This window comes from Equus przewalskii, chromosome 18 (assembly GCF_037783145.1).
Source record: "Equus przewalskii isolate Varuska chromosome 18, EquPr2, whole genome shotgun sequence".
NCBI lineage: Eukaryota > Metazoa > Chordata > Mammalia > Perissodactyla > Equidae > Equus > Equus przewalskii.
Window position 1 is genome coordinate 45802969 of NC_091848.1, and position 22061 is coordinate 45825029.

A 22061-nucleotide genomic window follows, 5' to 3' on the forward strand; every position below is an offset into this window, starting at 1 on the left:
GAAAAGAAAAATATGGGAGAAAGTTCTCTGTAAACTATAAAGTACAAAAAAATGTTAACAGTTATTGAAAGTTAATTATCAGTATTTAAGTACCGTACAGAAATCTAGTATTAAATATAACATGTCCCTATTAGATATTCTTAACTCCAAGAAGAACTGCCTGTATTCTCAACACTGATGACCAGTACACGGAAGATTTTCTCCACATTATGTAATAAAGCAAAGGTAAAAAAGTCTTTCACCTTTTCTCCCTCTGTAACGATCTGGATGGCATTGGGGATGAGTCGAGCAGTTTTCTCCTTGGTCATGAAGGTTATATTCTTTAAAGCAATAGAAATCTAAACACACAAAAGAAGGAAAAGTTGCAAAGTGGATTTTTCAGGAACACATATAATATAAAATACCAGGTATTACATTAATCTAATCCTGAATAATCAGTTGACAAACCTGAAACAGTTAATAGTAATAAGCACATGCTTGCATTCTCTAAGAAAAACATGATAAGTAGTCAGCCATTCTCCCCTTCAGCAACGTCCCCCATCAGCTTCCATCTCTAACATTAGGATACAGTGTGAAAAGACACGTGGGCGTTCATGTTCCACATTAACACACACATACACAAACAACATGGAGACCGTCTGTCACAGAGGACATGATTTTGGCAGTCAAAATGGAGTATGTTCAAGCTTTTTTCAACCTGAAATCTTTCTCCAACTGTATTAAATACGTACCAATGGAGCTCAATGTATTAAGAAAAATATACACTTCTACAACGTATAAATAGATGTGCATGTATCCAAGTAAAGATATACAAATATATATAAATTCACTTCGGAATCTAAGTACATTGTTTTTAGGAGGACTGTATACAGTTCTATCTATGCAATTATTTGTGTCAACAAATCAAATCAAAATAGGTCTTACTGTAGTCTCCCATCTGAAGATGTTGCTATAGAAACACAGCCAGTTTTCTGAAAGGTATAGTCGTCCCTGGAGCAAAATGTCCCTCTGAAGAGCACAAGCATAATCTACACACACAAAAATACAGAGCAGCTTGTTCACAAAAACCCAGCAAGTTAATAAATCTCATACTATTTTAACACATGGAAAGCCGTCACTCGATTCATTAGTTCATTCGTTCATTCATTCATTCATTCATTCACTCATACACTTTGGGCACCATATACCAGATATTTTGCTAGGCACTACAGTTATCAGAAATGGGCCTTGCCCTCATGGAAGACAGTCTAGAGGGAAAGGCATACATAAACAAACAAATAAAAAAGATGTTTAATGACCAAAGTGTAGAGAAAGCTATGAGAAAATATGAAAAGGGATATAAAGGTATGGGGGAGTGGGGCAAGGAGAGAATGTGTCAGGAAAAGTTTCCCAGAAAAAGTGATCTTTAAACTGAGATCTAAACATCAATGAAGGGCCAGCTGGACCATGAGGGAACAGCATTTGCAAAGGCCCCATAACAGAAAGAAACATAGCACATTTGAGCAACTATACCAGCATAGATCTCTGTGTGAGAGAAGCTGGAGAAGTTACATCACATAAAGCCTCACAGCCCATGGTACACTGTGGACTTTATGAGAAGCCGTTGGTGAGTTTTAAGTGGAAGGGATATAATCAGCTGTGTATTGTTAAAGACCACTTTATTCACACGAGACTGGATTCAGATAAATCGGTTGGAAGTCTAGGGGAAAAATGAAGGTGACACAGACCAGGAGATGATAGAATTAAGAGAAAGAAGTAGTTAGATTCAGAGATATTGAAGAGGCAGTACTGATGGGGAATTGGGGATAATTAGATGCTGGACAAGGGTGACAGAGGAGACAAGGATGACTCCAAAAATTATATATATTTTTAGTTAGTTTCAAAGTTGATCCTCTCCACCTCAGCACTAAAATCCAGTAAAATCAAGAGTGTTCTGATAAATGCCACTGCCTACCTACAAGTTAACACCATGCCTCTAAGAATAAGACCTGGTTCTGGCTAATGTAAACTGTATGGCTTAATTATTGACAATACAAGAAATAAAGGGCTGCTCTAAGGAGATTCAGTTTGATAAATTCAAAAACTATAAAGTGATCAGCAATTTTAGGAAGAAGTTATTGAGTTTTTAAACCTCAAAATATTTAAATTCAGTCATGTGCAATTTCTAAGCAACTACTAAAAACTGAGCAAAGTAATTCAGTCTTTCGAAATGCTTCCTTCTGCACAACAAAACTGAGATGCCCCCAAATATAGTCTCCGAGTAAATAATTAAGCAGATAGAGTTACTCATTTACTAGTACGCATCTCTAAAACAGGGACGGGGCTAAAGATCACCTTGAGATGTCCTGAAATGTTTATCTAAACCACTTTATTAATTTAATGCTTCTCAAATTGCAGATCAGAAACACTTGGCAGACTTTTTAAACCACAGATTGCTAGGCCCCTCCCGGTGAGTTTCCGATTGAACATTTCTGGGGGTGGGAAGAGCGTTCACGCCTAACAAGCTCCCAGGTGATGCCAACTGTGAGAACCACTGCATTTTATGTTAACGACATTCAAAGCTGTAGCAACCAACTGGATTGTTTGAACTGAAGACCATTTGATACAGATTGACAGATTTTTTTCAGTGGTTTTAAAAAAAAATGGTTTTCCTAAAACAGGTATATTTTATTGTAATAAACTTACAACTCAATAAAATTTATTTTTTATAGAATGGCTTCCTAGCAATATGTCCTATGCAAGCAATGGAAAATTTTTTTTAAAAAGCAAAGAGATTTCACTTTTTTTTTTTGGCTCCCAGTTTCCCTACTGATAAGCAAACACGTAATTATCAGCATTTCGGAAGGCAATATTCTCCCTGATGAGTCATATTAACAATCTAATTCATCTGGAATGAAATAAGAAAATAATGTTTATCAAAAATTTTTTTATGATTTTATAACTTTATAACTGGGTACTAGAAAGTCAGAATAACTAAGTAAATGAACCCAGCAACAGAGGTCACTGTGATGCGTGTGTTAACATCGACTTACTAGCTATTACATGATCAGTTTTGGCACAACTGAAGGCTCCACCTCTTTAAGCTTTATTTTAATAACTATAATATAACAAAGGATACAGGGGACATGTGTACAAAGTGTTATGAGAATAGAGATGGCGTGAATCAGCACCATGGACTTCTGGAGTAAGCTTGCACAGTAAGTGGTATACACATATTTAAATAAACAAGATGTATTATTTAGCTTTACCGAAGAATTTAGGCATAGCTATCCAGAAGGGAAATGACAGTGAATTAAAAGAATGTGTTTTTAAACAATCGTGTCGGGAAATACACATCCCAAAGCATTCTCTTCCAGGAGCAATCATCTTTGGGAGCCCAACAATGTTAACATTGCTTTAAGAAGATTCTTGGAACAACATTTTTAGGACTGCTTTCAGATTTAGTATTACAAAAGATAACCATTCTCATTTTTCACACTTTACATTCTTTGTGTGTTATTTTGTTTGCTTTTCACCTGAGACAACTGTAAGGGTAAATACAAACTGAAAAAGAAGAAAATTTTCCCTAGTGCAAAAAGGGAAAAAGACACCCCCACCCCCACCCCCCACCCCACCCCTGCCTTCCTTTAGGGAATTTTCTTTAGAAAACATAAATTCTTTCCCAGTCTCTTTGAGAGGTATGTGAATCTTTTTAAAAGCAAAATAAGGTTTTTGCCAGTTTTACAACCCAGGAATGTTTTCTCAAGGACCTGGGAGCTCTGAAATGTAAACACCAAGGGAGGTAACTCTCTTTCGGTGAGGGTGCAGGAGCCTCATTTTGGTGGTGTCTTACTCCAAGTTGCAAAACTAACTGCCGTCATAAAGAGGAGTTATTTTTTCTTTCCATAAAGCCAATTAGCCACCACAGATAGTCGCCCCAATGACAGGTGAATTTAGGATGAACTATGTGTGACAAATGGTGCGTTGAGTCCTCCTCCTTGAGGACTAGTTTTCCCTTATCTTTAGGACGTGCGTAAAGGGTGGTATCTGCCTGGCTACATGAAAGGGTGAGATTTCTTTCTGTCTTTACAATCTCTTCTACAGATTACCTGGGATGCACATCACATTCCAGTTTAATGCTTATTCAATAATAAAACTGTTTTCTTTCTCTTCTACTTTTGTGGAGACGTTTTTTTCTGGGTTGGTAAGATATTTTGCTTTTAATTCTATTTCCCCAATGCAACATTTTCTTTGGCCAAGATTAAGCAAGCTAAAAGAGACGGCACAAATGAATATTAGGAGTAAAAAAGTGGGGATATATACGCCAGCTGAAGTAGATGTTTAGAAATATTGTAGGGATAGGTAGTTGCCCTACTCGGGGATTCACACTTGGGATGGGTCAGCTAACAATTTAATTAGGACTACATTTCATCAGGGGGTACTATAAGCCTTTCAGCTACCTATCGCTGTTCAACAATAAATGTTTGGCTAATTAGTATATATGTATTAGAAGTGGGTTTTCATTCATGAAATAGTGGCTTATCAGCATGTTGGATGCTAGACATGGGGTCACACTGGTGAAATCAGCTGTATCGATATACTTGGATTGGTTAAAATATTTTAGAGACCCTTCATCATTATATGCACAGAGTTAAGAATCAACTAAGGCTTCCAGCTGGAGGTATAGCACTTAAGTGTTATTTCCTAGATCAGAGCTTCTCAAACTTTAATGTGTATATAAATTACTGGGGATACTATTGGAGGAAGATTTGTGTCTTCTTTCCCATTTATTTAATTATTCAAGCATTTTTATTTATATCAGTATGGACTCATGGATATTTATTTTATTCTTCAGGTTATAATCCAATATTATCATTATTTATTTCAGTGCCGAAATTATTCTATCTTTGACCTCTGGGAGTTCTTTCAAGTTAGCTCCTGTCTTTTTTTTTTTTTTTTTGTAGCACTTCCTTGCTTTTAAGCATTATAAGATACTCCAAAGTCACTCATCTTGTATTTTCACTGCTCCACCCCTAGAACGGAGCATTTCTTCAAGGAGTTCTCATTCCTTTCATTGGAGAACGGTACCTAGAGACCAAAATCTGGGTCATGGACATGCTCACTGCTACTGGAGCATCACTGTTTCTAGGCCCTCTCAGCAGACAGAGCTGGGAAATGGATGTACTAACCCATCCTTGAGCGCAGTTATGTCATTCATCTGTGATACAGTTCAGAGTCTTTTCTCAGTCAGCATTCCATCCTGGGATCTCCCAATATGCTGGTTGATTTTTCAATTTTTATCCAATCAAGTTCTCTCTATAAAGGTTTAACAAATGCACAGAGTTATGTAACTACCATTCCAGTACCATATAGAACCATTCCATCACCCTAAAAATTCCCTTATGAAGCCATTCTCCCCTCCTAGTGATCACAGATCTCTTTTCCATCCCTACATGTTTGCATTTTCTGAAATGTCATGTAAATGGAATCATAAAATATGTAGCCTTTTGAGTTTTGCTTTTTTCACTTAGAAAAACGCATTGAAGATTCATCCATGTTGCTGTATCAATAGCTTGCTCCTTTTTATTGCTGAATAGTATTCCACTGTATAGATATAACACAGTTTAGTTGTTCATTCACCAGTTGAATGACATCTTGGTTATTTCCAATTGTTAATAAAGACTCCATAAACATTCATGTACAGGACTTTTATGAACATAAGTCTACAATTCACTTGGGTAAATAACTAGGATTCCTGGGTCATATGGTTAAGAGTATGTTTAACTTTATGAGAAACTGCCAACTTGTCATCCAAAGCAGCTGTACCATTTTGCATTCCCACCACTAATGGATGAGAGTTCCTTGTAGCTTTGTATTCTCATCATCATTTGGTGGTGTCAGTTGTTTTGTTGTTGTTTTTAATTTTAGCAACTGTCATAGGTATATAGTTTAATTGTGCTTTTAATTTGCATTTCCCTAAGACAACTGATGTTGAGCTTTTTTTCATATGCTTATTTGCCATCCATTTATCTCTTTGATAAATTGTCTATTTGCCCATTTTTTTAACTGGGTTGTTTGTGTTCTTATTGCTGACTTTTAAGAATAGTTTATTTTTATAGATATATATAAAAATATATTAAATAAAAATATATTAATCAGATATGTGATTATCAACTATTTTCTCCCAGTCTGTGGCTTGTATTTTCACACTCTAAACAGTATCTTTGCATAGCAAAGATTTTAATTTTGATAAAGTCCACTTAATCAGTTTTTTCTTGTATGAATCAGGCTTTTGGTGTTGCATCTAAAAATTCATCATCAAATCTAAGGTCACATAGATTTTCCCTAGAAAAACACACGTTTTCTTCTAGAAGTTTTACAGTTTTACAGTTAGGCTTACAATCCATTTTGAGCTAATTCCAGTATAAAGTGTGTGGTATGCATCAAGATTCACGTTTTTGTATATGGACATCTAATTGTTCCAGCCCAATTTGTTGAAAAAACTAACTTTTCTCCATTGAATTTGCACCTTTGTCAAAAATCAGTTCACAATATTTGTGTGAATTTATACACAGGCTTTTTTTTCTGTTCCACCACATAACTGTCTGTCCTTTGGCAAGTCTCATACTGTCTTGAGTACTCGAGCTTCAGAAGTCTTGTCAAGTAGTATGTGTCCTCCAGCTTTGCTCTTTTTCAGAATTGTTTTGGATATTCTAATGCCTTTGCTGCTCCATATAAATTTTAGAATCAGCTTGTTAATATCTATGAAAAAGCTTGCTGGGATTTTCATTTGAGGGAATTGAGATCTTAACAATATTGAGTTTTCTGATCCATAAACACTTATTTAGATCTTCTTTTATCAATGTTTGGCAGTTGTCAGCATATAGAACCTGCATATTTGTTACGACTTATACCTAAGTACTTCATTATTGGGAGGTTCTGATACAAATGGTATTTTTAGAAGTCAAATTTTAGTTGTTCATTGATAGTATACAGGAATATGATTCTTTCTTTTACCTTCAATAAACTCATTCCTGTGACTTTACTAAACTCACTCATTAAATCTAGGAGCTTTCTTGTCTATTATCTGAGATTTTCTACGTGAATAATGTTTTCTGCCAATAAATTAAGGTTTTTTTTCCTAACCTGGATGCCTTTTATTTCAAGTGTATCACATTCACAACTTCAAGCACAATGCTGATAGGAGTGATTAGAGAGGACATATTTACCTTGTTCCTAATTCTAGGTGGAATGTGATTTCTCATCATTAAGCATGATGCTAGCTATAGGTTTTCCTGGTTGCTTCTACGGAGGTTGAAGAAGTTCCCTTCTATCCCAAGCTTGCTGAGAGTTTTTATTACGAATGAATGTCAAATTTTGTCAAATGTTTTTTCTGCATCTATGGAGACGACTACATGGTTTTTCACATTTAGTCTGCTCATATGGTGAATTACATTGACTGCTTCTGAGTGTTGAACTAGCCTTGCATTCCTGGAATGACCTTCACTTGGTTATGATCCATTATCCTTTTTATAAATTGCTCAATTTGATTTGCTAATATTTTGTTTCAGCTTTTCACATCTATGTTCATGAGAGATATTGGTCTTTAGTTTTATTTTCTTGCAATGTTTTTGTCTGGTTTTGGTATTTTGGTAATACTAGTCTCATAAAATGAGTTGAGAGGTGATCTTTCTTATCTTCCATAAGAGCTACTATTTCTTCCATAAAAGGTAATAAACTTCACCACTGAAATCATCTAGTTCCAGAGTTTTCTCTTTTTGGAAGGTTTTCAACCACAAATTCAATTTCTTTAATAGGTGTAAGGGCTATTCAGGCTATATGTTTCTTCTTGTGTGCTGTTTGGTAGTTTGTATCTTTCAAGGAACTAGTCCACTTTATCTGTTATTACATTTATGGGCATAGAGTCGTTCACAGTATTCCTTATTATCCTTTTAATATCCATGGGATCAGTGGTGATGGTCCCTCTTCCATTCCTCATACTGATAATTTGTGTCTTCTATGTTTTTTCTTGGTCAACCAGGCTCTTGGTTTATCAATTTTATTGATGTCTTCAAAGAACCAGCTTTGGTTTCATTGATTTTCTCATTTTTTTCTCTATTTTCAATTTCATTGACTTATGCGCTAGTCTTTATCATTTCTTTCCATCTGATTGCTTTAGGTTTAATTTCCTCTTTTTTATACTTCTATGAGGTATAAGCTTAGGTTACTGATTTTACTTCCTTTTTGTTTCCTAACAAATGCATTTAACGCTATAAACCTTCCTCTATGTACTTACTTTAGCTGCATCTCACGAATTATTTTCATTTAGTTCAACTGTATTTCACACTGTTGACCTATCCTGACTCTTACAACTCTTTGCACCCTGGAATACTGTGATACTCCTTTCTTCCGGATCTTCACACACTCTGTGACCTTTCCTTCTGAATCTTTTACTGGATTCTCCTCTTCCATTGATGCCATAATACTTTTTTTAGTATTCTTTTAACTCTACATGTTATCCACAGTTGAGCTCATCTATTCTTCTGATTTTAAATGACATCGATATTCATTTGCTTACTCATTCATTCATTATCCATCAACCATCCATTCAATCATTGAGTACCCATTATTATAAGTCCAATACTGGCCTAGGTGTCAGTGTTACAATAGCAAATAATATAGATAATGGTCCTGTAAATATATGATAGAGGAAAGTGCAAGGAACTTATGGGAGCACATAGCAGAGACATCTATCCAGAGGTGATATTTAAAATAACAAAATTGGTCACCCATCATAGTGCTGGATCAGAGTTCTACGGGGATCTGTGTCAGACACAAGCCATTTAGCTGCCGGATCATGAAAACATCCTAAGAATCCTAGAAGAGAGGCCAGGAAAGCCAAGGTATGAGGAGTCACTTGTGGGACTCAAGGCAGTAGCTATTTATCAGCCACTGTTTCAGTATTTTAATTACTACTACTGCTGCTCTGGTGAGCAGTAGCTGAATATCACACCTGCACCCAACCTAGTCAAATAGACAGCAAAGGCATCCCTAAATGAGTAATATGTAAGTAAGTCTAAAATATAAATAAAAGATAGCCAGGTACAGAGGAGGGAAAACAGTTCTAGACAAAATGAAATAAAAAGGTTTGGAAGTAAAAGGAAATGCCATATATAAAGAAGTTTGACTTCAGAAAGGGTAGAGATTGAAGGGAACTTGATGAAAGATGAAGGGTAGAGGATATTTAACATACATCTAAGGCCATTTAAGTCAGGAAGTCAAACTTTATTCTAAGGTCACTGGAATGCCATCCATGAAGGGTTTTAATCTGATCAGATCCACATTTTAGAAAAGCCATTATAGCTACATTACTGAACAGACTGAAGGCATGCAAGATGGGAGGAGAGGTCAGCTAGAAGACTTCTGTGATATATACTAAATCTTTATTTCCAGATAATATATCTACATAGTGGATATCTTGTCTTGGCAACTCAAACTCAACATGCCCCAAATTAAAATACTTGTCTTCCTCCAAGATGGTAAGTTGTGTCTTCCTTTGTACTACTTCCATACCTTGTTAAAACTGCTCATGCCACCCTGAGTCATAATGATTTGTATATATATCTACTTTCCTACCAGACTCTGAGTTCTTCAAAAACAGCATGGTGTCTGGCATACAATGAGGGCTAATAAATATTTATTGAACTAACCTATGAAGTACAATATTGTGGGTTTGTGATGACGCTGAGTTGTTTTTAAAACTGAAAAGTTAAATTAAATTTAGGACACTGTATCAGAAGACAGTGATGCAACATATGGTTAAATCTAAGAACTCAAAGCCATTTATAGAGAATGATCCCAATTACATACTTTAATTTGTATAGGTATGTCTATCATTCATATTATTTCTGGATGGTACAATTATATGTGGTTTTAGTTTTCTACTTTGTAAATGTCTGTATTTTCCAAATTTTATAGAATGAACAGGTTTATTGTAGCAGAAGAAAAAATATAAAAATGTAGATTTTTGAAAGCAAATTTACACAGTGAAAAATATCTAGAAAGCTATCCACAAATATTAACCAAAATTATATATAGGTGGTAGGATCACCAACGATTTTCAATTTTCTCTTTCTATTTTTCTGCATAGCTTCAATGTTTCATAATGAGTTTATATCACTGCATCAGTTTCTTTCAGGAAGGCAGTGATGACTATGACACATTTTATAAGGGTTTCCATGAAAAGCATGTGATTTCAAGTGACAACCTTACAAGAAACATTCACAACACACATGAAAAATGTCTAATTTTTTAAACATTTAATAAGCTACTACAAATTAATAAAAAGACAAATAACCACTAGAAAAAAATGGGCAAAGTTTATGAAGAGAAAGGTTCACAGAAAAAAAAATACAAACGGTTTATAGACATATAAATAGATGTTCAACCTCCCTCATAATTAAAGAAATGTATATTTACATAACGATCAAGTACCCTTTCTACCTACCAAATTTTGCTAAAGCAAAGTTCCTAAGGTGTGGCAAACCAGGTACTTAATATGCTGCTGCTGAGAATGAACACTCATTCAGCCTTTTTAGGGGTAACTTGCCAACACTAAACTTTTAAAATCTCATTACCTTTTTGGCACAATTTCACTTGATGGAATTTATCCTACCATACGTGGGCACACGTGTGCCAAAAGAAAGGTACAAGAAGGTTCGGTGTAACATTGTTAGTAACAGTAAAAGACAGGAAGCAATCATAATGTCCCTCAATAGGGGATTTGTTACATAAATTATGGTACAACATTCATTCAGTTGAATACTAGGCAGCCATTAAAGAATGAAGTGGATCCAGGGTAGTGCTAACAGAAGGAGCTCTAAACAAGATTCAGACAGTAAGCACAGTGTCCTCCCACTTAAGTTTTGTTAGGAATATATGTATATTCCCCTTGAAATACAACAGGAAACTTCTGGAAATATAAGAAACTACTAAAAATGGTTATCACCTAAGACAAAGGTCACAGTGGTCTCAGTCACAAGGACCACTCTCTTTTCACTACATGCCCTTATGCAGTATTTGAACATTTATCATGAGAATGTATTACTTTCAAATGGTCTTAACAGTTGTTTTAATTCATTATTATGATATTTAAAATACTGAGCTCAACTATCTAGAAATTCAGTTACGCTGTATTGCACACTGCCCATCAATACCAGAAACCTGACAAATTTCTAGGAATAAATGGTTTGAATGAAATATATATTAAAACTAAAACCTAGTTCTTTATTTTGATTGTAAAGAATCTATGTCAATCTTATATCAAAAATAAAGCACTTTTATGTACAGCACAGGGAATACAGTCAATAACACTGTAATAGCTTTGTATGGTGACAGATGGTAACTTGACTTCCCATGGAGATCATTTCATAATGTATACAAGTGGAAAACCAGTATGTTGTAAACTTGAAACTAATACAATATTGTATGTCAACTATACTTCAATAAAAAAAAAAAAGCACTTTTGTAAAAAAATGACTAAATTTTTCCTCTTAACGTCTATTTCAAAAATAATCTACATCAAAGATTACATGAATAATGATATAGCCCTAGAAAATTTTATGAAATTGCTCTATAATCCATTAAGGAGTAAATTTTCTGGAGAGAGTAATAACTATTGAGCATCTAATTTAAATTTTCCCTACAAAATCATACGAAACAAGCACCAGAAGAAATTGTGACAAATCATTTCCTTTTGGTTCTATTTTCTTAGCTAGCACTCAATATTTTTATAAGTCGGAAATCACTCCTCCCTCAATTACAACTTAGTTTTACATTGCCTAATCACAAACGATAACATGCTGCTTATGGTAGCATAAAGGCCTAAATCTACAAATATTGTCACTCATCAGTTCTATTTTGATAATGAGGGAGAAAAATGGGTTTTTGGCAACTTCCTGTCTTGTTTACCTGCTATCAACTTCTCTGTATCAGGTAGATGTGTGAACTGTCTTTTGTATTCCTCATTCCTGTCTTTATAGGTGGAACTTGAAATCTGCAACAACAAAAAGATTTAATTTCTGTTTAATTATAATCTTCATTAGATAAATTGAAATGCAGTGTCTTAGAAAATAAATTTAAACCGAACTTTAAAATAATATGCTATTGTGCAATATTTTGTGTGTCTTTGTATGAAAAACGACATAAACATTTCAAAAATCACCCAAAGGAAGCAACGTAAACTTTCAGCACAATGGAGTGAGGAGTTTGGCAAACCCTCCCTGCAAAAGCAAACAGATAGCTGGGGGAAAAAACTATCAAAAACAATCATCTCAAATTATTAGAAACTGACCAAAAGCATACAATAAACTGAGAAGTATTTGTTCATGAAAATCTACTGAACTTGGGAACAGCAGTCTGTGGCACTGTTTCCTTGGCCTGCTCCTGTACTCTTCCTCCCCCATCAGTTAAGTCAGTGTGGTGTTTCTACAAGGACAGAACAGGCCATGAAAACTAGCAGCTATGCTGAGAGAGGGGGCTGAGTTGATTCAGAGTGGAGAGCAGAAAACCAATGTCCAGAAGTGAAATGGAAAATTCTGAAGCTACCCAAGTGAGTGTGAGGTTGCAGTCCTAACTGGGGCAAGAAACAAGCAAACTGGCAGGTTACTGGGGACTTAAAGAGATCTTGGAGGAGAGACAGCCATGGACAGGCTTGATAAACTCTCCATGCGTTCCTGGCTGAAGAGAGCCTGCATGTGTGTGTAGCAGAGACTAAAGAGATCCCAGACTATCCACGAAGTCCTTGTTGGAGACACAAGAAATCTCAGAGGAACGTAAAAACTGAGACAAACTTGAAAATGCATTGAATCTGAGCGTGTTAACCAACTACACACAGATCTGTCTGCAGAAGGGAAAAGTCTTACTGGCTCTATGTTTTTGAGCACAATTTCTGACAAATCATTGGCTGACATAAGGGGTAACCACTGAGAAGACAGCCCTAAAAATAAAAACAACAACAAACTGAGCAGAAACATTCATTTATACATGCCACAGGACAAACAGATTTCACAGATTTACTCTAGGCAAGGTATTAAACAAACAAAAGTCAGCAATGACAGGCTTTAGGGGCAGGGAGGATGCAATCAGAATCCAGAGTTGCTACAATATATTATGTAAACTGTAAAATTTTCAACAAAAATTGTGAAACATTCAAAGAAACAGAGGAATGCCACTCATACTAATAATGAAAAAAGCAGGCAATGTGGTCTTTCAGGGTCCCTAGATACTGAATTTAGCGCAGACATCAAAGCAGTTTGTTATGTTCAAAGAACTAAAGAGAACCATGTTTAAAGAATTAAAGGAAAGTATGACAACAATGATTCAACAAGTAGAGAATCTTGACAAATAGATTTTTTTTTAAATTTTAAGAAAAAAAGGACATTCTGAAGTTGAAAACTACAGTCACTGAAATAAAAAATTCACTAGAGGGACTCAACCAAAGATTCAAAATGGCAGAGAAATAATCAGTGAACTTAAAGACAGATTAATAAAAATTATCCAATTTGAAGAATAGAGATGAAAAAGATTATAGAAAATGAACAGACTCAGAGACCTGTGGGATAACATTAAGTTATTCAAAATACATGTAATGGGAGTATTAGAAGGGAAAGGGGAGGCAGAAAAACATTTTAAGAAATTTTTCAAATTTGATGAGAAACATTAATCTACAGATCAAAGAGGCTCAACGAACCCCAAGTAGGATAAAGAAAAGAGTTTCAGACTTGGACATACCACAGTTAAATTGCTGAAAGACAAAGAATTTGAAAGCAGCAAAAGAAAAATGACTCACGAACAGGTAAAAAACAGTATTACTAATGGCTGACCTCATCATAAACAATGGAGATGGCAGATCTGCCTTAAAGAATTACTAAAGGAAGTTCTTCAGCTACAAAAAAATGACACAATATAGTAACTCAAATTCACAAGAAGAAATGAAGAGCACCAGAAGTGGAAATATGTAGGTAGCTACAAAAGAGCATACAAATCTATTTTCCAATTTCTCTCTTAACATCTTTAAAAGACCTAGGAGTCTATACAGCAACAATTATAATATTGTATTGTAAGGTTTGTGAGATACACAGGTGTAATATATATGACAATAATAGCACAAAGGAGGGTAGAGGTAATGGATCCAGGTTGCAGCAAGGGTTCAATATTTTAGCAGAATTAGGTTAATAATCCAAAGTATATTGTGAGAAGTTAAGACGTATACTGTAATCCTTCAAACAATTACTAAAAAAACCTCTCAAATACATTTTTTTAAATTAAGAGGAATTAAATTGGTATCCTAAAAAATATTTGACACATAAAGAAAGAAGTAAAGGGGGAGTAGAGGAACAAAAAAGATATGTAACATAGAGAAAACAAATAGTAAAATGGCTATTTGTAAATACAATCATAAAATTACTTCATTAAATATAAATGGACTAAACTCAGAGACCGTCAAACTGGATAAAAATAGACCCAACTATATGCTGTCTATAAGAGACACATACCTTAGATGCAAAAACACAAAGAGGCTGAAAGTGAAGCAATGGGAAAAGATATACCAATGAACAGTAACCACGGAGAACCTGAGTGGTTATATTACTATCAGCTGAAATAGACTTTAAACAAAAAATATTACTAGGCACTAAGAGATACTTTTATAATGACAAAAAGGTCAATATATGAGGAAGACACAACAATTATAAATGTATACACATCTAACAACAGAGCTGCAAAATACACAAAGGAAAAACTGACATGACACAATTGAAAAAACAGACCATTCAACATAAGTTAGAGATAGCAATAACCCCTTCTCAATAACTGATTGAATGACTAGACAGAAAATCAGCAAGGATAAGACTTTAACCTTATTCAGTCATTTGTGACAACACGGATGGACCTTGAGGGCATTATGCTAAGTGAAATAAGCCAGACAGAGATAGACGAATACTGGGGGGTATCACTTTTATGTGGAATCTAAATGAAAAGTCAAACTTATAGGAACAGAGAGCAGAAAAGGGGTTGCCAGGGGCTGAGGGGTTGGGGAAACAAGGAGAGGTTGGTAAAAAGGGTACAACTTTCAGCAATAAGATGAATAAGGTCTGAGGATCTAATGTAAGACATGATGAGTATAGTTGATAACACTGGATTGTATAATTAAAACTGAAATTTGCTAAGAGAGTAGAGCTTAATGTTCTCACCAAAAAAAAGATGACTAATATGTGAGGTGATGGATGTATTAATTAACTGGATGGGAGTTGTCCTTGCACAATGCATATGTACATCAAATCATCACAATGTACACGTTTTAGCTTACTATTTTGTCAATTACACCTCAATAAAACTGGGGGGAAAATACATTTCCACCGATAATACCTGACTGGCACTTATAAAACACTTCATTCAACGACTGCAGAATACACAATTTTTCAAGCACACATGGAACATTCTCCAGGATAGACAATATGCTAGGCCACAAAACAAGTTTCAATAAATTTAAAAGTACTGAGGGGCCGGCCCCGCAGCCGAGTGGTTAAATTCGCGCGCTCCGCTTTGGCGGCCCTGGGTTTCGCGGGTTCCGATCCTGGGAGCGGACATGGCACTGCTCATTAGGCCATGCTGAGGTGGCATCCCACATCCCACAACTAGAAGGACCCACAACTACAAAATACAACTATGTACTGGGGGGATTTGGGAAGAAAAAAAATTTTTAAGTATTGAAACCATACCCGGTGGTATATTCTCTGTCAAGAATAGAATAAAATTACAGATCAACAACACAAGGACTACAGCCCAGCTTCAAGGCAATTTAGTCCTTAAAAGTGGAATAAGGCGATCTCAGACTGCTTGCCAGGGTATATGAAAATCCTCTCTTGAGGAAGACAACATTGCCCTAGGACTCAAAATGTTTCTACAAAAATGGTGGGAAGAAGGGGCCGGCCGGTGGCGCAGCAGTTGAGTTTGCATGTTCCGCTTCCGCAGCCCGGGGTTTGCTGGTTTGGATCCCGGCTGCAGACATGGCACCGCTTGGCAAGCCATGCTGAGGTAGGCATCCCACATATAAAGTGGAGGAAGATGGGCACGAATGTTAGCTCAGGGCCAACCTTCCCCAGCAAAAAGAGGAGGATGGGCGGCAGTTAGCTCAGGGCTAACCTTCCTCAAAAAAAAAAAAAAAAAATGGTGGGAAGTAGAGAAGAAAGGATAAGAGTCTGAGGATACGGTGAGATGTTCTAACACACAGTATCTGGAGTCCTAGGAAGGGAGAGAGAATGAGGTAGATGTGATATTTGAAGAGATAATGGCTAAAAACTTTGCAAATCTGGTGAAAGACAGCATATGTTCAAGAAGCCCTACAAACCCAAAGCAAGATAAACCAACAGAGAGCAATACTAGGTTAAAGGACAGGAGTTACATTCATTGGCCAGAATGGCTTAAGAAATGCCATAAAGAATCCTGAGAGTCAAAGATTAGTGTACATATGACCTTGCTGAATACTTCAAGAAAACTGACTCAGAGGATATGTACACGGAAAACTGCCTGAGCAAAAATCCTAGAGACAGGATCTAACAGCATTATCTGAGAAACATCTTGCTAAAGAATACCATTAGTGCTGCCGTGAATGTGTCAAGAATTCCCTGCCTAAACTAGAGACAGTGAGATACTGACCTAGACCAAGGGGTATCTCAGTGAGACTGCGCGAACGGGGTTGTAGGCAACAAAGCAATCGATCCTCTTCACCATTCATTAAAAAACTGAATGAATTCTATTTTATAAACCAACCTGTGCTCTGAGAAGCCCTTATATACAACAATTGAATAACAACACTAATAATTAGTGTTTCTAAAGATGACATGCTTCATCAAGGATAATCTCATTTTAGAAAGATTTTCACTAAAATGAAGATTTCAAATTTATTTTAAACTAAAATTACATAATGAGGATAAAGTATAATGAGATTAGTATATCCTCTCAGACACTACAGCTAGGTGTATAAATTGATACTTTTTTCCCTTAAAAACAAGTTTGCAACACATTATCAAAAGACAACACACAGACTTTAGTCAAGTAATTCCATTACGGTAATCTATTCTAAAGAAATAAACATTTGGACAGAAATTCAAAAATGCTCATTGTAATGCTATGATGATAAAAATCTGGAAACACTCTAAATGTCTAGAAAAAAAGAGACTAGTTAAATAAATTTGGAAACATTAATATGATGGTGCACAACTCAACATCATGAAGAATTTTTAAAGGCTTGAGAAAAAGCTCGAAAGGTTAAACTAAAGAAAAAGGAAATTAAATGTATATAGACATACTGATTCCAAGTATGCCAGAGAAAAAAATCCACACACATACATGAAAAAAATGAAGAGGAAATATCAACATCTTAAAATAGTTTTCTCTGTTTGGTGGGAACACAAGTAATTTTACTTTTCTTGTTTATATATTTTTCCAATTTCCAAATTTAAAAGAATTCATAAAATTTATAAAAATTGATATCACACAAAAAATTAAATTACAATTTGAAGTTCTGCAGTTTGGAAACATAATTTATTCAAAATTATTTCATTCTATTTTTATAAAGACAACATTTTTTTTTCTGATCTTAGGGAGAAAGTATTAGTCTATTTAAAAAAAATTTTAGGGGCCGGGCCCATGGCTGAGTGGTTAAGTTCGCACGCTCTGCTTCAGTGGCCCAGGGTTTTGCCGGTTTGGATCCTGGACACAGACATGGAACTGATCATCAGGCCATGCTGAGGTGACATCCCACATGCCACAACTAGAAGGACCCACAACGAGAATACACAGCTATGTACTGGAGGGCTTTGGGAGGGAAAAAAAAAGAAGAAGAAGAAGATTGGCAACAGTTGTTAGCTCAGGTGCCAATCGTAAAAAAAAAAAAAATTTTATTGAGACACAATTGACATCTAACATAGTGCAAGTTTAAGATCTACAACCTGTTGATTTGATACATTTATATACTGCAATACAATCACTACCATGGTATTAGCTACTACCTCCATCATGTCCCATAACTATCATTTCTTTTTCATGGTAAGAACATTTAAGATCTAGTTTCTTAGCAACTCTGAAGTATATAATACGGACAGTATTGCTGACTATAATCACTAGGCTGTGGATCAGATCTCCAGAACATACTGATCTTCTAAGTACAAGTTTGTCCCCTTTGACCAACATCTCCCCAGCTCCCACTCCCAACCCCTGGTAACCACATTCTACTCAGTTTCTGAGTTCATTTTTTTAGATCCCACATATAAGTGATATCATACAGTACGTATTTGTCTTTCTCTGCCTGATGTATCTCACTTAGTATAATGCTCTCAAGAAGACAAAATTATTTAAACATTTTAAGTTTCTGTCCTTAAAGCCTCGATTTCTTCTTTCCCTGCAGTTCTCTAAAATCATTTTCAAAAATAACAGTCTTCTTGCTCTAAATGATTCCAACTCTCTTTGGTGCACATCTATACATGTAAACACAGTAAAATTCAATAAACTAGCATATTGCAGCCCAAAATTCCTAACGGTTGGCAACTAGCTAATCAAAAATGATCTAGAGAGGCTCACTGCCTCTGTATCTGTGGCACACTCCGTAACTTCGCAAGCAGATTTTTTATGAGTTTTCGTAGCAGATTGGAATAAGAGGAAGTAAAAAAACTGAGTAAATTAACTTGGTGCACCAATCATAAAAGGCTAGATTATGTCATGGTAACAAGCAGTCCCCAAATTTCAATGCTTATAAGAACAATGGCTCACTTCTCACTCATACTACACAGACACTGTGGCTGGCAAGAGGCTTAGCTCCACACTGTCCTAACACAGGGACATATGCTAATAAAGGCTCCACCATCTGGGGACACGAACATGGCAAATAGTCTATCAATTTTCAGGCTTCCATCTAGAAATGACACAGATCATTTTATTGACATTTCACTGACAAAAAACTGTCACATGGCCACAGTTACTTCAGGAACATGAGGAAGCACACATCTACCATGGGCCAGAAGGAAAAGAAACAAAAATATTGATGAATAGAACTAATGGTTACTTACATTTACTTAACTGGCTAAGTCAAGAGTGATTATACTACTGAAGAGGTAATATCTGTCCAGAGAGCCCCTTTGTCCCAAAGCAATCCCCACTAGATGCCGAAGAAAATATTCACTTAAGAGTTCCATGCCAACAAGGCAATCTTGAAAATGGAGATATCATTCACATACCATAAAACTCACCCTTTTATAATGCACAATTCAGTTGTTTTGGTATACTCACAAAGCTGTGCAACTATCACCATTATCTAATTCCACAGAGCTTTTATCACCCCAAAAAGAAACCCCACATCTACTAGCAGTCACTCTGCATTTCCCCCTCCACCCAACCCCTAGCAACCACTAATCCACTTTGTCTCTATAGCTTTGCTTATTCTGAAAATTTCAGATAAATGGAACCATGCAATATTGTAGGTTTTGTATCTGTCTTCTATCATTTAGCATAATGTATTTAAGATTCATCCATGTTGTAGCATGAAACTTTACTTCATTCCTGTTTATGCCAATGAATACTGTGCTTTATGAACATGCTGTATTTCACCTACGTATTCACCAGCTGATGGACATTTGGGTCGTCTCCATTTTTTGGCTATTATGAATACTGCCAATATGAACATTCATGTACAAGTTTTTGTGTGAACACGTTTCAATTTTCTCGTGGATATATCTAAGAGTGGAACTGCTGGGTCATACGGTAGCCCTATGTTTAACGTTTTGAGGAACTGCCAAACTATCTTCCACGTTGCCTGCACCATTTTACATCCCCACCAGCAAGGTATGAGGGATCCTATTTTACAACATCTTCACCAAGACTTAATGTCTGTCCTTTTTATTATGGTCACCCTAGAGGATGTGAAATGGTATCCCATTCTGAAAACGATCTGATTTGCATTTACCTAATGACAATTGATGTTGACCATCTTTTCATGTGCTTATTGGCCATTTGTATATCTTTGGAGAAATATCTATTCAAGTTTTGCCCATTTTAATTGTGTTATTTATCTTTTTATTGTTGTGCTATGAGAGTTCTTTATATATTCTAGCACAAATCCTTCATCAGATATGTGATTTGCAAATATATTCTCATATTCTGTAAGCCGCCTTTTTATTTTCTTAATGGACTCCTTGAATCACAAAAGTTAATTTTGATGATGTACCGTTTAACTACTTTTTCTTTTGTCACTTGAGGTTTTGGTGTCATATCTTAGAAACTATTGCCTAATCCAAAGGTCATGAAAATTTATACCTGTTTTCCTGTAACAGTTTTATAATTTTAGCTCTTACCTTTAGTTAATTTTTGTGTAAGGTATGAAGTAGAGGTCCAAATTCATTCCTTCACATGTAGATATCTAGTTGTCCCACTACCGTTTGTTGAAAAGACTATTCTTTCCCCCATTAAATTGCTTTGGTATGCTTGTCAGTTAATTTTTGTGTAAGGTATGAAGTAGAGGTCCAAATTCATTCCTTCACATGTAGATATCTAGTTGTCCCATTACCGTTTGTTGAAAAGACTATTCTTTCCCCCATTAAATTGCTTTGGTATGCTTGTCAAAAATCAATTGACCATTAAGTTAAGAGATTATTTCTGGACTCTCAATTCTATTCCATTAATCTACATGTCTAGTCACATGTTTGGGCCACAGTGTCTTGATTAATTTAGTTTGTAGTTAAGTTTTGAAATAGGGAAATGTGCATCTTCCAACTTTGCTTCTTTTCAAGATTATCTTGGATATTCTAGGGCCCTTACATTTCCATATTAACTTAGATTCAGCTTGTTAATTTCCACCAAAAAAAAGCCACTTGGGATTTTGATAGGGATGGCATTGAATTTGTAGATCAATTTGCCATCTTAACAATATTAAATCTTCCAATCCATGAACATGGGATATCTTTCCATTTATTTATATCTTTTAAATCTTCTTTCATTGAGGTTTTGTAGTTTTCAGTGCACAAGTCTTACACTTCTTTTGTTAAATTTGTTCCTAGGTATTTTATTCTTTTGATGCTATTGCAAATAAAAATTCTTAAAATTTCATTTTCAGTTTGTTCACTGCTAGTGTATAAATTTTTTATTAATTCTGGTTTTAGAATCAGGTAATAGTAGCCTCATGGAATGACTTAGGAGGTGTCCCTTCCTTTTTCTTTCTTTCTTTTTTTTTTTTTTTGAAAGATTTGTGCTAATTCTTCTGTAAACATTTGGTAGAATTGGCTAGTGAAGCCACCTGGTACTGAGCTTTTCTTTGTGAAGTTTTCTGGTTTTGGTTAGGCTGGTTTTTGTTGTTTAACTAATTCAATCCCTTTCCTTGTTATAGTTCTATTCAGATTTTCTATTTCTTGTTGAGTCAGTCTCAGTAGTTTCTAATTTCCTAAGAATCTGTCTAGTTCATCTAGGTTCTCTAAGGTACTATTTCAAATGTATGAGGTTAGCAAAAAAATTAAAGACTGATAATACCAAGTGTATTGGAACATACACCAAGATAGACTAATTCAGCTATACCTCAACAAATTTAAGAGAAATGAAATACAGAGTGTGTTTTATGACCACAATGGAATCAATCTTGAAATCAAAAGACAGCACAAAAATCTCCAAATACTTGGACATTAAACAACATACTTTTAAATAATACATGAGAGGAACAGAAAGTCTCAAGGGAAGTCAAAAATTACATTGAACTGAATGAAAATAAAAATACAACACATCAAAACTGTAAGACAGGGGTGGGCCCTGAGACTGAGTGGTTAAGTCCACACGCTCTGCTTCAGCAGCCCAGGGTTTCACCAGTTCAGATCCTGGGCATCCAGGTACTGCTCCTAGTACATCCCAGTACTGCTCATCAAGCCATGCTGAGGCAGCATCCCACATAGCAGAACCAGAAGGACCTACAATTGGAATATACAACTATGTACTGGGGAGCTTTGGGGAAAAGAAGAAAAAAAAAAAAAAAGACTGGCAACAGATGT

General features: G+C 35.5%; 1 protein-coding gene across 11 annotated transcripts in view; it reads right to left on the minus strand.

The window, feature by feature from the left end:
* The window catches only part of GRAMD1C (GRAM domain containing 1C), an 87517-nt gene that overhangs the window by 50248 nt on the left and 15208 nt on the right, over nucleotides 1–22061 (minus strand). For 5 of the 11 annotated variants that reach the window (XM_070582672.1, XM_008523143.2, XM_070582668.1 and 2 more), the window contains 3 exons: nucleotides 11950–12034; nucleotides 925–1028; nucleotides 243–338 (listed from right to left, as the gene is read on the minus strand). In XM_070582672.1, the coding sequence (XP_070438773.1) occupies nucleotides 243–338; nucleotides 925–1028; nucleotides 11950–12034 (285 nt within the window). Of the gene's footprint in view, nucleotides 1–242; nucleotides 339–924; nucleotides 1029–5168; nucleotides 5296–11949; nucleotides 12035–22061 lie in introns of all 11 variants that reach the window. The other 6 variants (XM_070582665.1, XM_070582666.1, XM_070582673.1 and 3 more) reach the window with 2 other exon arrangements.